The 16,864-nt window shown below is 41.3% G+C and overlaps 1 protein-coding gene across 4 annotated transcripts in view; it reads left to right on the top strand.

The window, feature by feature from the left end:
• The window catches only part of DCAF8 (DDB1 and CUL4 associated factor 8), a 46,067-nt gene that overhangs the window by 25,576 nt on the left and 3,627 nt on the right, over positions 1-16,864 (top strand). For all 4 annotated transcript variants that reach the window (XM_070397427.1, XM_070397425.1, XM_070397428.1 and 1 more), the window contains 8 exons: positions 486-1,156; positions 2,072-2,212; positions 3,129-3,223; positions 8,242-8,352; positions 11,682-11,754; positions 12,216-12,273; positions 12,772-12,879; positions 14,218-14,348. In XM_070397427.1, coding sequence (XP_070253528.1) covers positions 486-1,156; positions 2,072-2,212; positions 3,129-3,223; positions 8,242-8,352; positions 11,682-11,754; positions 12,216-12,273; positions 12,772-12,879; positions 14,218-14,348 — 1,388 coding nt within the window. The remainder of the gene's footprint in view (positions 1-485; positions 1,157-2,071; positions 2,213-3,128; positions 3,224-8,241; positions 8,353-11,681; positions 11,755-12,215; positions 12,274-12,771; positions 12,880-14,217; positions 14,349-16,864) is intronic.

Raw genomic sequence — 16,864 nt, forward strand, 5'->3', positions numbered from 1 at the left:
GGAAGTAGTGGGAAATAGTCTAACTCCTTATCTACTGTCATAGTGATTTTATTCAGTTATTTCTCCATCTTTTTCTAAGAGATAGCCATGCCAACTCTTGCAGGGACAGCTATTCTTTTTCTTATATTTAGTTTATTTACTGTAACTAATGGATGCCCATCCAGCAGAACTGAGCCTAAGGTATCAAACACACTTTCCATACAGTTTGCCAATGCTTTGCCTCGTGAGAATTTATTATACTCTTAGGTTCTCCATTTCTTTGGTTCTGTTGAAGTAAGTACTCTTATTTGGGTGTGGCTTTGATCTTAGTTTTTTCAATTTCTTATCCAAGATTCCCTCTCAGAGAAAACTTTGACCAAAAAAGTTGGTTTCTGGGTCTTTTGATGTGACAATTTCTTAGACTAAGGCAGAGAAATGCTTCTAATCACTATCCATTTTCCTTCTCTGTACCCCCCCTCAACTTCCCATTTTTCATTTACATGCAGGAAGCATGTCTAGCAGTCCAGAGGAGATGTCTGGCGCTGAAGAGGGGAGGGAGACATCCTCAGGCATTGAAATAGAGGCCTCAGACCTGAGCTTGAGCTTGACCGGGGATGATGGTGGCCCCAATCGCACCAGCACAGAAAGTCGAGACACAGATACAGAGAGCTCAGGTGAAGACAAGGACTCTGACAGCATGGAGGACACTGGCCATTACTCCATCAATGATGAAAACCAAGTCCATGATCGCTCAGAGGAAGAGGATGAGGAAGAAGAGGAGGAAGAAGAGCATCCTCGGCGTCGTGTACAGCGCAAGCGGGCCAACCGTGACCAGGACTCATCAGATGATGAGCGGGCCTTGGAGGACTGGGTGTCCTCGGAGACATCAGCCCTTCCCCGACCTCGCTGGCAAGCCCTTCCTGCCCTTCGGGAGCGGGAACTGGGTTCAAGTTCCCGCTTTGTATATGAGGCTTGTGGGGCAAGAGTCTTTGTGCAGCGTTTCCGCCTGCAGCATGGGCTTGAGGGCCACACTGGTTGTGTCAATACCCTGCACTTTAACCAGCGTGGAACTTGGCTGGCCAGTGGCAGTGATGACCTGAAAGTGGTGGTTTGGGACTGGGTGCGGCGGCAGCCGGTACTGGACTTTGAGAGTGGCCACAAAAGCAATGTCTTCCAGGTGAGGCAAGGGAGCAGAATAGCAATTGAGAAAATTAGGCATGAGTTGGACAAATCTGAGCTGTTCCCTGTAGTGAGAGCTGGTAGGAAGTTGTAGGAATTAGACATCAAACTCGGTCCTACCTTGGCTCTCATAATGCCTTGGAGGAGTTAATACACTGAAAGGCCTATGGCAAGCTTTTCTTCCCTTGAGCATAAGACTGTTGGAAGTCTCATTATAGATAGGGTGCTTAAAAATCATCAGGAAGGAACCAGATGTGCCCTGGGAGGAGGCATAAGTGTAAGAGCAGAGACTATTGAGCCAGACTGCTTGGGTTCAAATCCTAGCCCTATCCTTTATTAGCTATGTGATTTTTGGCAAGTTATTTAATCTCTGTCTTAAGTTTATTTACCTACCATATAGGTCTAATAACAGAGGGTTATGAGGATTAAATAATAGAAACTAAGCAGTTAGAATCATGTCAGGTACTTAGTAAATATTTGATAATAATTAATATTGTTATTATTCTCTGAAGATTTTACTCATCAGTGAAATACATCATATTGGTACTGACCATTTATCTCTAAGCATGTTCTCTCCTTTCCCAACATCCCTTTAATTTACTTTGTAGCAAATTTTCTTTACTCTTCTCCCCTGGTAGGTAGAGTCCTAGTTCACCTGAGCACTTATCCTGTACCACTTCAACCTTCCAGAGTCAACTGAAATGCTCTTTTATATCAGAGAATTTTTTTCCCTCTCACTCTCCTTTAACTCATGGAAGAAATTAGACTTGAACCAATTATGTAAAAGCGGGAGAGCTAGATTTTCATCTGTTGTGAAACAAAAGGGGGTGAGTTGGGGTCCTCATTTTTTTCTTCTCAAATTCACCTCCTGAATTTCTTTTGTGTGTCCCTTTTTTCATTCTTAACACCCCAGGCAAAGTTCCTCCCTAACAGTGGTGATTCTACGCTGGCCATGTGTGCCCGTGATGGGCAGGTGCGGGTAGCAGAGCTGTCTGCCACCCAGTGCTGCAAGAATACGAAGCGTGTGGCCCAGCATAAGGGAGCATCCCACAAGGTAAGTAAATCTTTGCCCCGAAGGATGTACAATTCAGCTCCTCTATGGATCTCACCAAGGTCTTCTTGTATCTGTATTTAATGTAGTTACCTTCCTCCCTTCTTTTAGTCCTAAGATTTGTACATAAGAAGGGAGAGAAAGCAGCCACCATCCTAAACTTCTTGGAAGGCAAGTATTTGAGAGATCTGTAAATCTTGCGCATGCAATATTAATTGATTATACTTAACCCCTAAGCTGAACCATAGTGAGTTGGAGATCCTTGAGGTCTCCTATGCCTTCCAAACCTTTAAACTCTACTCTGATCACTATTGCTGGGAGCTCTATTTAGACCTGGGAGTATAGACCAAATAGTCATGGTGGCAGCCAGTGAGGAGCTGCCTAGTCTCAGAGTAGGTACCATGTTCTTCGTGTCTTGGAAAGACGATAGGTCTGCTCTTAAAAACCTAAGCAAATATATAGGTGGACTTGGAATATCCTTTTCTAGATGGCTCAGGCATTGTGAAAACTATGTATTTCTTTGAATCTTAAGTGTACCTCCAACGCACTCAATAACTAATTTTTAGAACTAAGGTACAGGGAAATGAAACTTGGGCACCCTTTCTATCCCCACCTAAGGGTGGGGAATTGATTTTATTTGAGAATGAGCCCTAATCTCTGATGTTTTCCTTTGGTATCACTGTCTGTTCAAATCCCTTGGGGACTTAGTTAAAATAGCAAATTACCTGTCCTTTTGACTTGTATAGCGTAAACAAGCTGTAAGTAATTTACACAGAACAAGAGAGGATGGGCTTATTAAATTATCACCTTTCCTGCTGACACATTTTAAATGCAGCCCTTCTAAAGATAAAGGGATGAACTAAATAACCTCTAATTCTAATCTTTAGAAACCTCATCCTTTCCCTTTTTTCTCCTACAGTTGGCCCTGGAACCAGACTCTCCTTGTACGTTTCTATCTGCAGGTGAAGATGCAGTTGTCTTCACCATTGACCTCAGACAAGACCGGCCAGCTTCGTAAGTAAGCTAGTAGTCCTTTCACAGAACTGGCTCTCTTGGCCTTGAAAATACTCCACATGGCATAGGTAATAATCAGTTCTCTGGTCCATCAGAATGGTCCCTTTGTTCCTATGAGAAGCAGATTAGGGTTTAGGAATTCCTTACTTTGTTGCTATTTGTTCCTCAGAAGTGAAGTGCCATTCAGTCTTTTTGTTTCTAAAGCAGAGTTCAGTTATCTTATTATATGTGGGCTTTAATAACTGTTGATTCTCTTGTGTACCACTCAGCTTACCCACAAGAAGCACATTACTCTACAAAGCAGCTTAGAGATATGGTCCTATGTAGTTTCAATTTAATTACGTATCAAAACATGTAAACAAATGATAAATTTTGAACAGAAATATTGGTATATATAGAACTCCATCATATTACAGCTCCTTTTTACATCAGTTTGAACTCCTGGGTAAATTCTATTTTTTCAGCTCTGTGATATCATAGCATCTTGTTTGGCTCCAGGCAGTCTGTGTGTGTGTGTGTTTCTCTCACACGCATGCACACACAGGAAATTCAAGTAAAAAATATACAGACAAAATGCTCCCTCATGCACACCTCCCTTGGCCCCCACTTTTCTGGCTGTTGGTAATCATTGTTAACAATTTTAAATACCTTTCCAATCCTTTTTGTATACTTTTGTGTCTTAATATGTATACTTTTATGCAATCCTTTTTGTATACTTTTCCCTATAAGTAGGATAATTAATATAGAAACATGTCTGCAGTTTGCTTTTTTCATATTATGCTATATTTTGGAAATCTTTCCCTGTCAGACCATAAGGGCCTACCTCATTTTTTTAAAATATATTTTTATTGATTTCAGAGAGGAAGGAAGAGGAAGAGAGATAGAAACATCAATGATGAGAGAGAATCATTGATCGGCTGCCTCCTGCACACCCCACTGGGGATCGAGCCCGCAACCCAGGCGTGTGCCCCTGACTGGAATCGAACCTGGGACCTTCAGTCTGCAAGCCAACTCTGTCCACTGAGCCAAACTAACTGGGGCCCTACCTCATTTTTTAACCATGACATATACATTATAACATGGCATACCACAGTTCATTTAACCATGACCTTGTTGATGAGTTATCTAAATTAGTTATTGTCTTGTTAGTCTTAATCATAACAAACCTTGTATGTTAATACTAAAATTAAGGGATGTATGTCACTGATTTATATAGTATACAAGTAAAATAGTATAAATTAATTTAGGGAACATACTCTTAAGGCTGATTATTAGACATAAGTATAGAAAAAGTTGTCTTGATTGTGGAAGAGTCTCAAAAAATACTTAAATGACAGAAGTGTTTTAGGCTTGCAGAAAAGAGATACTAGTTATTTATATAAACCTTCAAGAGGATGAGGGTTGGGAACTATTTGGCTTATACTGGAAAAGGAACAGGACTGGGTCGAAGGGATCTGCCTTCCAGTGCTAGCCTGCAGTTATTTAGCGTTGAGAAAATAATTCAGTCTCTTGAACTGAATGATTTTTGTTATTTTAAGTTCTGAAGTGCTGTGATGATAATGGAACGTTAGCAAGTTTTCAAGAGGGGAGGGGAAGGGCAAAGATGCAAAAATAATATGAATTTGTTTGGTCTGCTCTGGTGAAGAGTTGTGAAGCAGCATGAGATCTTATCCTATGGATCAAGGTGAGAGGAAAGGTATTGTTAGGCCAATAAGGAATTGGGAATCTGGTAATAGTAATGAGCAGAGTACTCAGCTTTGGGAAGTCATTGAATTTGGGATGAAATGATAGCAGAAAATCTGGCTGAGAGATGACCAATGGATCTAGACCAGTGGTTCTCAACCTTCCTAATGCCGCGACCCTTTAATACAGTTCCTCATGTTATGGTGACCCCCAACCATACAATTATTTTCATTGCTACTTCATAACTGTAATTTTGCTACTGTTAAAAATCGTAATGTAAATATCTGATATGCAGGATATATTTTCATTGTTACAAATTGAACATAATTAAAGCATAGTCATTAATCACAAAAACAATATGTAATTATATATGTGTTTTCCGATGGTCTTAGGTGACCCCTGTGAAAGGGTCATTCGATCCTCAAAGGGGTTGCGACTCACAGGTTGAGAACCGCTGATCTAAGTGATAGATGGGATAGGAACTAAAAAGGGGAATATAAGAGAAACTTCACGTAGGAGGATGCCCAAATTCTGGATTTGCGGAATAAGATACAGTGAGCCTTAGAAAGGGATTGAAGAACAAGTAGAAGGCTGGAATGAGGTGGGAGGCTGAATGTGAAGGTCATGGCCAGGCACTGTTGTGTGAAGTTGGCATAGGGGAATTTTTCTTTTGTGTATATACAAGGTGGGGCAAAAGTAGTTATATACTTGTTTGTATTGAAAATAATACAATAATTAATAAATAATAATACAAGAATAAACTGTGTTTTGGGTACTCACACTGTAAACCTATTTTTGCCCCATCCTGTATGATAGTTGAGTCTCTGGAAGCTGGTGAAATTAGCTACCATCTTAGGAAAAGAGTTGCATTTGGAGCTGTGGGTAAATGTTCCTTTAGCTACTGGAAGCCAGTTTGAGATACTCCTCAAAGGAATTTTTTGGTCTGATCTGTAATTATCTTTCCATTTTTGCTGGAACATACCTGCTCTTTAAAAAGTTGTAAATTTGAAGACAAAACTTGGTGGATTTGTTTCATATGGTTTCTTTTGTATGTTGCTTCCCTCTGCCATAATTAATCTTTGTCCTCACCTGAGGATATGTTCTTATTGATTTTTAGAGAGGTGAGGGGAGAGAGAAAGAGAAAGGGAGGGAGGGAGGGAGGGAGGGAGGGAATGAAACATTGATCCATTGCTTCCCATATGTGCCCTGACTGGGAATGGAACCCACAACCTTTTGGTGTACCGGATGATGCTCCAGCCAACTGAGCCACCCGGCCAGGGCTGATTAATCATTTTTATAGCACCATTACATGTTCTCCAGAGAGCTCAAGGTACTTTGTGCATTTATCCATTGGGAGAGAGAATTGTTTAAGTAAATAAATTGCAAGATAGAAAGATTAAGCTCTGTCAGGATTACATGACAGTAGAGCCAGTACTTTATAATTAATCCTCACATTTTTTCATTTTGCTTCCACATGGCAACCTTTATATTTGCCTGACCCTTTTGAAAATCCAAATTGCTGAGGAAATAAGATAGTCCTGTGAAAAGGAGCAGCTACTTTTCCCTGTCAGAAACCCAATTAACACCATCTCTTCTCCATTGCTAGTGGGTTCCTGAAACTCTTGATGTTTTCTGCCTAGTGTTTTTGAGGGTGTGTGTGTTTTCCCTAATGACATTCCTTTTTAATGACCTCTGTACACTATTCTTTTAATGGAAGACTGCAGAGATTTTTCAAAGCAAGTACAATCTTTCCACTTTGCCTAGAGCAGGTCTTGGCTGAGGGGATGCTAAAAATCATTCCTTTACAAAAAACTGGTTGTCATGATTATATTTCTTTTAGTTGCCATAGCAACAGAAATGAGCAAAAACTTAGATTAAAAACAAAAGCTAAAGCCCAGTTCTTTCCTTTCATGTCTTTCCTTTTCTGTAAATTTACTAATCTTTATGATGTCATATTTGACTGGTTGGATACTGAGATCTGGGAAGAAGATTCATAGTGCTACCCTTAAGGTGGGACAGATTATGGCTAAAAGCCAGAATCTTCTGGGTAAAACTGAAATTTCATAGTATTTCCTCAGAGTCAGAAGCCCTGCTAAGGATCCCCTTTTTTTGGTGGTACAGCCAGACGAATAATTTAGATATTTTTTTTCCAGATTTAAAAACTGCTATCTTGCCCTAGTTGGTTTGGCTCAGTGGATAGAGCATTGGCCTTCGGACTGAAGGGTCCTGGGTTTGATTCCAGTTAAGGGCACATGCCCAGGTTGCAGGCTCGATCCCCAGTAGGGGGTGTGCAGGAGGCAGCCAATCAGTGATTCTCTCATCATTGATGTTTCTATCTCTCTCTCCCTCTCCCTTCCTCTCTGAAATCAATAAAAATATATATTTTTTTAAAAAAACACACCGCTATCTTCAGCATGATCACTTTGTAAGTTATATAAATGTCTAATCATGGGGTTGTACATCTGAAACTAACATAATATTATATGCTAACTCTAAAGAAAAAAAAATATATAAAACAGCTCTATCTTCATAAGAATCTCCTCTCCTAATTTACTTCAGATAAGGGAAGAAGAATGCTGTTTCGTTTGGATTGCCTCTGCTAGAAAACTGTGGCTTGTCATTCTGTGTGCATTTTTATTTACTTATTTTGGTTAATCATCATTTTTCCATTGAATTTTAGAGAGAGTGGAAGGGAGGGGGAGAGACAGAGAAATCTTGACATGAGAGAGACATATCAATTGGTTGCCTCCCACATGTGCCCTGACCAGGGTCTGGGATCATGCCTGCAACCGAGGTACGTGCCCTTGACCAAATGAACCCAGGACCCTTCCATCTGAGGGCCAGTGCTTGATCCACTGAGCCAGACTGGTCAGGGCTACTGTGTGCATTTTAAACACTGGATTTTAAGTGACACTTTTCTGGAATCTAGGAGATAGATTCTGATCTTAAGGTCTTTTCTGTCCACTGTTTTGTGATTCATCTTCCACTCATTCCCTGCTCCCAGGTGATATGGAATATGTATTTATGAATCAAGGATGGGAAGATGTGGATAGTATTGTCTGTTTAATGTTAGGTTATCATGTTGGATTCCAGCTAACCTAAGAACTACCTGAGGAACAATACTTCCATATACCTTTAACTTACACTTCTTGAGGAACACCAGAAAAATGACTTCAATACATGTTTTTTCCATCTCCAAAGTAGCATTTAGTAAATATTTGGGAAGGGGGTTTTTGTCTTATGTTCAAAACAAACTTTACTCTCTCTGCTGTCACTTGCCATGACCATCTGTATCTTTGGGAGAATGTAACTTTTATGCTTTTCTACTCTTAAAGGAAGCTGGTGGTGACAAAAGAGAAAGAGAAGAAAGTGGGGCTGTATACAATCTATGTAAATCCTGCCAATACTCACCAGTTTGCAGTGGGTGGACGAGATCAGTTTGTAAGGTGAGTCTGTGGCTTTTCTGTGTCTTTGAAAAGAGTTTGAGCCTCTCATGCATTTTGTACTATCAGGTGTCCCAATGGAAAGGTATGAATTGCCTAGGAATCCATTAGCCACTATCTTGAGTTTTTTACTCTCTTCCAAAAGAGTTTAGCTCCTGGTGGGGTATTCTGCTCCCTAATGTAACAGTCTCTGAGGGATGGTTTACCATAGGAATAATCAAGTTTTAAAGAACTTTGATGAATTGACTAAGGTTCCCATGTAACAGTTAAGGCATAATCCCAAGTGTTGTATTAGTAAATAACCCCCACCATTTTCATATATAAGTTAACATGCACTAGAAGTTTGAATGCTGGTTTATGATACAGAAATGATTTGACTTCGGAGTACTTGGTGTGAACTCAGAACTTTTTGGCTTCCATTGTCTTGAACCATTTTTCTTTGTTGTGATATTTTTGTTACTGTGAATATCTGTTGTAACACTGGCTATTAAGGTAGGTATATATCCTAAGGAAAATGGACTTCATGGACTCAATCCCCAGGTATATTAATTAGTTCTCTTCTGGCCCTTAGCCATAAACTGTACTCCATCCCTATCCAATTGGCCTATTTTAACTCTATATTTCTTTTGTTGCTGAGGGATTATCAGTTTGAAAAGGAGGAGGAGAAGGGATCCCTAGAGAATTGAGTGACTTTGTTTTCCTTTCCTGATGGTGGGTGAAAAGCATTATCTTCTTTCAATGAGATCACATTTTGTTACTATATTCTGAAATTAATTTTATTTATAGGAAAGGGGAAGAAAGGTAATAAGGCTTTCCCCATGAAGAAGGAGGACAAAGAGTGTTAGATACCAAGGAACACGGAATAGTTGACACAACCAAATATTAAACATTTTTTACTAATTTACTGACTTGCTGAAGTTTATGATGGCTTAGTGACATTTGAGAGCTGTGTTTAGACTTAATATAGAAAGAAAACAATTTGATTAGTAAGTAATATACATTTGCTGAAGAGTAGTAATTGGTAATACAACAATCTCCTTTTTTATTTTAATTTTTGTATTTATTGATTTGAAAGAGAGGGGGGAGAGAGAGAAAGAGAGAGAGAGGGAGAGGGAGAGAGGGAGAGGGAGAGAGAGAGAGAGAGAGAAACATAGATTTGTTGTTCCATTTATTTATGCATTCATTGGTTGAGTCTTGTATGTACCCGACAAGGGATCAAACCCGCAACCTTGGCATATTGGGATGACGCTCTAACCAACTGAACTACCCGGCCAGGGCCTTATTCCTCTTTTCTTTCTCTGGTTCATTTAGCAAACATTTCCTGGATATTTTCTTTATGCAGGATATTAAGCAAGAGATTGTTGAGAATATAAGCATATATTGATTCATTTATCTAGCATTTACTGAATACCTGCCGTGTGCTAGATACATACTTAGACAGTCTCTGCCTTCAGAAAGGATTCTGGAGAAACCTACGTAAGGATTACAAATATGAACTAATATACCCAGTATTACTCATCTAGTAAGTGGCAGAGTTAGTGTTTGAACTCAGATCAGACTCCTTAAATGTAGTAAAAACCATTCCACTGAGGAAGCATTAAAGACAAATGGGGAATTAATATTTCAGGTAGAGAGGACAGTATGTTTAGAGATAACAAGATGTGACATGGTATGTTCAAGGAAGCGTCGTCTTTATTTGTTGTTTTGTATAATGTATGGGATCTTTGAGAAGTAGTAGGCAGCCATACTAAGGAGTTTAGACTTTTTTTTAGTAGAAAGCACAAAACCACTAAAGATAATTAAGCAGGAAATTTATATAAAATTTTGCATTTTAGACATAATTCCAAACCGGAGACAGTATAAGCAAGGAAATTGGTTTAGAAGGATTCTACATATCACGTGGGCAAAATTTGATTAAGGGTGGAGAAAGTAGATATAGTTAAGAAATTCACCCAGGGAATCTAATTGACAGGAAGAAAATTAGTTCTATATGAGAGAAAGTACTTGCTTTCTAGCTTGGTCACTTAAATTCAGGATAATGCCATTAACAGATTTAGGGGAAAGGGTAAGTTTAGAATGAGTTTAATTTTAGAAGAAAGAATGAGTTTACTCTTGGGCATCTCACTATAACTTCAGTTGGCACATAGATATAAATCTGGATCTCAGAATAAGTTTGGGTTGGAGATTCAGGTTTATGAGACGTGTTCGTAGAAGGTAGTGAAAGCATTGATAATGGAATTTGATTACTAATGGAAAGTATTGATCAGACTTCTCTCCCCCACCTCCCTTTGAATCTCTGGCCTCTTTGAGAATATACGGAGAACTATGATCCCTTCTCCCTGGAAAATAAACATAAGTACAGTTTCTGGACGTTCACATACTACTAAGTTGCTAGGTTAAAATTTCCTTATATAGAGTCAGGAGAACTTAAGACTAAACCTCTGTGGAAGGTCAATATTTAAGGGATAGACAAAGACAGGCCCATGAACAACATTGAGGAGTGGTTGGACATCAAGGAAAGAACGTATTTTAGGTGAAGGAGTAATGAACATGTCAGGACAAGAGAGAAAGGCCTGAAAAGTATCTTGTTGTCATTGGCAATTTGGTTACTGATGACTTTAGCCAGAGGAGCTCAGTGGTGAGTTAAGGGCCAAAGCTAGGTGGGAATGGTTTGAGAAGTGAATAGGAAGTGAGGAAGTGAAAATATTGAATGTAGATTACTCTTTTCATAATTTGACTCCAAGGAAAGGACAATCATTGGAAGGAGAATTTTTAGAAAATGGACAGATAGTGATGAGGAAGAGGCTAAGAATGGAGTAGTCACCAAAGTTATTAGAGGAACGAGATTAAGAGCAGCTGTGGAGGCTCTGAGATTGAAGGAGAATGATGGGTGTGGACATTGGAGCTGTGTGTGTGTGTATGTGTGTGTGTGTGTGTGTGTGTGTTTTAAGTATATTTTTATTGATTTCAGAGAGGAAGGGAGAGGGAGACAAACATCAATGATGAGAGAAAATCATCACCTCCCTCCCTGCCAATGGGGATCAAGCCCTCAACCTAGGCATGTGCCCCTGATCTGACTCAAACCTGGACCCTTCAGTCCTCAGGCCAACGCTCTATCCATGGAGCCAAACCGGCTAGGGCTGTCTTGTTCTTTACTGTATTTTCAGCACCTAGCATAATACTTGGGACATGATATGTGTCATAAACATTTGAATGAATGATTAAAGTTTGAATTGGAGAGATTAGGGAAGGTGAAGATAGTTTGGTGCTTGATGGGAATGAAGGAAGGAGAGAGTAAGTTTTTGACATTTTCATTGCTTCTCCCACCGTAGGATTTATGACCAGAGGAAGATTGATGAGAATGAAAACAATGGAGTACTCAAGAAATTCTGTCCTCATCACCTGGTAAGAGTCATGAAGGGCCAGTGGCTCTAGGCTTCCCTGACTCGACCCCAAGGCTACTCCCAAACTTACTGGTATAGTGGGAAGAGCTTGGACTTTTGAATCAGACACCTGGATTTGAATCCTGGCTCCACCACTTACCAGCTTGTGATCTTGGGCAGTCACCTCACCTCTGTTGGTCAGTTTTCTTACTGACAACATAGACGTAAATGCCTTGTGCCATGATGGTAAGGCTCAATGAGACAACGAATATGTAAAGTGGCTAGCACACAGAAGATAGCCAACAGAAAGCCCTCTCCCCCAGAGATGGTTACATCTCATCGGTTGTAGTCCTCTCTCTGTCTCTTTCTCTCAATCTCTGGGAGAACATTAGGGGAGTTTGAAGGAAAACTTTTTCCTGAAGATGGTATAACAAATGGGGGGGTGGGGGTAGGGCATCAGTCAGTATCTGCTCCTTATTGCAGGTGAACAGTGAGTCCAAAGCAAACATCACCTGTCTTGTGTACAGCCACGACGGCACAGGTACGTGAGCAGGGCCCAGCTCCTAGGCTGGCATGCCCCCTCTGTCTAGGAAGCTGCTGAACAGTGAGGCATGTGCCCTGTAGTGCTCACCACTGTGCTAGAGCTCCAAGTAGTTGCTGATGGTGAGCACACAGTGGGAGGATGCAGCAGATGACCCTTGGAGATGCCAGGTACACTTGTGGAATGCTGCAGATGAGATTTGACAGGGCCTGTCCTGAAGTCCAGACCACATGCCTGAGCAGGTGCTTAAGCCTTGACTTGTTCCTGAGTTAATGGGTGTGATCTTGAGCATTCTGCTACCCCTGTGTGGCAGCGTGTTCCTAGTCTGCTTGAGACAGCTGACTTGGCCTGCTGTTCCAACTGAGTAAGATGGGTGTTCATATACATGGGTGTTAGGAGGGGGCACTACTGGCAAGAAGCCCCACCCCTACCCCCAGCTCCCGATCCCAACTTTTTTTTCAGCCTTTGCCTTCACTGCTGTGTGCTTGTTCTTGGCAGAGCTCCTGGCCAGTTACAACGATGAAGACATTTATCTCTTCAACTCCTCTCACAGTGATGGGGCCCAGTATGTTAAGAGATATAAGGGCCACAGAAATAACGCCACAGGTGAGGCTGTCTTTCTAGGTTTTTGTAGCCAAGTCTGCTGGCTTGGAGAACCAGTGTCTCATTCGGGTTATGCAAATAGGAACTACCTACAGGAGTAGACTGCCTGCCACTGAGGGCTGTGGGAAGGGATCCCTAATTGGGCTGGAGTTGTCGTGGGCCTACTTTGGGGGCATCTCTCATCGCTGCAATTGTTTGGTTTGAGCATAAGGAGACTGGACTATTTTTCTTATGGTTTCAGTTAACCTCAGGATTCAAAGGCTTGTTAAGGAAGTCTGGGAAAGCCCTCCTCAGTCAGTGGTACTGGATTGCCTAAAAGAGGGTGACTCTGTACTTCTGAGAGGAGGAGGAGGAAGTGATTCTTTTGAATGAGGCAGAGGAGGAGGAATGGTGTAGTACCTCGCCCAAGTTTGTAATGGAGTTTGTCCTTTTTTGTTCTGTCTTGTTCTTTGCTGCATAGTGGAGTCATGTGATAGTCTTTTAAAAATACCGGTGCCTGGCTCCCAACCCCAGGCATTCTGATGCAATTGGTAAGGGATGTGACTCGATTGGGATGTTAAAAGCCCTTTACATGATTCTAATGTACAGGAAAATTGGGGAATCACTGTTCTTCGTTATTGTTACCATGCCTAACAGATATCTGTCATAATTTTGATTTGGAGAGAGCAGTTAGTTTTCCTTTTTCTCTTGAGCTGGTGAGAAGAGAGGGAAAACCTGTACTTGGATCTTAGTCCATGGCCAGACAGAGGGAGGGCCAGTCCCATTTCTGGTAAAGACTGGCATCATAGTTGGGACTCCTGGCTTCTTTCACTAACTTGAGAGAGTGGAGCCCCGTTGTGCAGAAGCGTGGTAACAAGCACAGTTAGATGCCGCTTTAGGCAGTGGTGATGTGTACCTCCATCAGTCTCAGGTCAGCTGATGAAAGGAAGTGTTGACAAGGTACCAATGAAGTATACATCCCAAGAATATCCTAAGGCCTAGGACAGAGCTGTCTGGGAGTAGGCAGAGCTGGGGTGATTCAGATTGGGACAGTAAGGCATTAGTGAGGCCTGTGGTTGCTTGAAAGGGTGTGGAATGTTGAGACTTAGACTATTGCTAGGGACTGCCAACTCCTCAGCCCTTGGGTCTCTTTGGGACAATAGAAATAGTCTCAGGGACTGGTATGATTCTTGTTATGACTATTATACATATGTATTCCCTTGATAGTTCTGTGAAAATGAAAGGCACTCTTTGGCTCTTAGCTGTTTTAGAGTTTGTGACTAACTAAATTCCTTCTGAGGTAAATATGTATAGGCCTGATGCCAACCGTTATGTGGTTTATTCCCTCATTTATCATTTCAGTTAAAGGCGTCAATTTCTATGGCCCCAAGAGTGAGTTTGTGGTGAGCGGTAGTGACTGCGGGCATATCTTCCTCTGGGAGAAATCATCCTGCCAGATCATTCAGTTCATGGAGGGGGACAAGGGAGGCGTGGTGAGTATGTTGTGCTGGTGGGCTGGCTCCCTACTCTCTCCAGTCATTAAGGTAGGTTTTGGCAGGGCCTCTGAATTCTCACTGTGACGACATGATACCATGTCTTAGAGGGCTGGCCAGCTAAAAGACAGTGTGCTCTGGGAGAACTGAGATTTCGATAGGATATTTTCTTCCTTTTCCTATCTTTTGCCCCTGTAAGACATGGCTTATTGAAAAGAGAAATGGATCTTAGGGAAGAACCTCTGGCCTGAGTGAGGTATCTCTAGGCATGGACCTTTTGCAAAAGGAAAGCATGAAAGTTGATTGGGTACCATCCTATATAATGCCAAAGAGGTCTCCATGTCTCTAGCTAAGTAGTGATCTTAGCTAGATTCTGGATCAGTGGATATAAGTTGGAAGGAGCATTTTTCAGATAATTGGGAAAATCAGAAAAAAGGTCTGTATATTAGGTAAATAGCATTCAATGTTAAATTCATTTGATGTGGCATTCTATTTATAATATCCTTGTACTTAGGAGATACATATTAAATATTTAAGTGTGAAGTGTCATGCTTATATTCAAATGGCTACAAACACACAACATATGTGAGAGAACAAATATGGTCAAAAAAAATTTTTTTAAATAATGACTGGGCAGCCTGCTTTACAAACCATGATCACATCAGTCTGCTTGTCCTTTGACTTCTCCAGACAACCTCCATAGAGATAGGGCACAAAGGAAGCATGAGGATCCTGAGTTGGGGAGTGAAGCGTGGTCAGCTTAAGATGTATCTGGCTAACCATATATTTTTTTTTCTTTTTTAAGACCCAGAGTCACAAAGAAGTTGAATAGCTTTCTATTGTAAGGTTTTTGGACTGCAGAAGATATGAGCGAGACTGTTTGGGAGACTACATTATACTGGTTACCCAAGATGGTCTGGTTAAGAGCCTCTAAGGAATGGCTGGTCAGCTTAGTCTCTGTTCCTTTTCATCCTTCTGAGCTGTGGAGAGCTGCAAAGAGCCCAGCCATCCTTTGATGAGGTTTACCCAGAGAGTGGTGTTATAATTTAGAATAGTTTCTTGCAATCGGGACCCCATTCCTCTGTGTGTTTCTTGCCCTAGTGTGAGGCTATTTGAGATTTTCTTCTGGTTTCCTGTAAATTTTTTGGATCTAGAACCAGTAGATATTCAAGACTTCTATGGCCTGAGTATAAGTGAAGAGGAATCTAGAACTTGAAGGAGTGTCTGTTGCCTGCTTCATTTTCTTTATTTTTAAAAAATATATTTTTATTGATTTCAGAGAGGAAGGGAGAGGGAGAGAGAGATAGAAACATCAGTGATGAGAAAATCATCAATTGGCTGCCTCCTGCATGCCCCCCACTGGGAATTGAGCTCGAAACCCAGGCATGTGCCCTTGACTGGAATCGAACCCGGGACCCGTCAGTCCCCAGGTTGGCGCTCCATCCACTGAGCCAAACCTGCTAGGCCGCCTGCTTCATTTTCTACTCTTAAGTCCTCATCTATCATCTGCAGTGAACAAACCCAAAATAATGGAGTCTTAATGAGAATTCTATAACAGGCATGTAGTCAGAAGGAAGTCAAAAGGAGCCAGTGAATCCTTTCTTGATTATAAATTGTCTTGAATTCCGTTCCAGAGATGCAGAGCTGCGCTTGTCTATTCTCCAAAATCACTTCTCAGGCCAATTTGCTTTCAGCTCAGCCACTCTTAGGGTTTGATGATTAATCTAGGTGCCCAGATGAAGAGGGTAATTGCTTGTGTTTGGGTGGTCACGTGAGGGACTAGACCTACAGTGTGTTTCCTGGCTTATTCTCACCTCTGCAAGCTGAATGATTCATATGGTTCTCACTTGGCTTCCTCTGTGTTTTTTTTTTTGTCTTAAACTCCCAGCAGTGGAATCACCAGGCACCAGCCTCAATGCAGACTGATAGCAGGTCTGTATTGTCAAGTAGAATATTAGAACCAGAAGGGATCTTAGAAATGATCGTCCACATTTGCCTAGGTCTCTTGACTCTGTTTTTGCCTCAAACTCTAGTCCTTGCTTTGTTCCCATTCATGGACAAGGGTTGAGGGTGATGTCAAAGGACAACTAAGGCCAGAGCTCCTTTCTCTGCTCAGGCATTATTGACCAGATAAGTCTTGGCAGTCAGGCAAGGTCTGGTGAAGTGCTCAGGTATCCTGGTCCAGAAACTATTGGCTCCTTCAGCAGGCTCCAGCTTAAGTACTGTAGTGTAATTTATCTGTTATTTCTTTTGCCATTGGCTTTGTCCTTAGTCTTAAGTTCCAAGGAATTTCTCGAGAACCCTGTGCTTTTTAAATTTACTGACTTGTTCAAGCAGAGCCAGGTCAGAGTAGAGGGACTTACAAGGTAAGATCAGTGAATTCAAGGTTTGTGTATAAGCTGTCATTTAGCTTTTGGTAATGTTCCTGGGCATTGGGGTTTCTATCTAGTGCCTCCTCATGTTCTAGATGCTGGAACCTCTTACACACTAGCTGAAGGAGCCCAAATATAAAGTGC

Source organism: Myotis yumanensis, unplaced genomic scaffold (genome assembly GCF_028538775.1).
Source record: "Myotis yumanensis isolate MYYU_CA2020_CCGP unplaced genomic scaffold, mMyoYum1.0.hap1 SCAF_17, whole genome shotgun sequence".
Taxonomy (NCBI): domain Eukaryota; kingdom Metazoa; phylum Chordata; class Mammalia; order Chiroptera; family Vespertilionidae; genus Myotis; species Myotis yumanensis.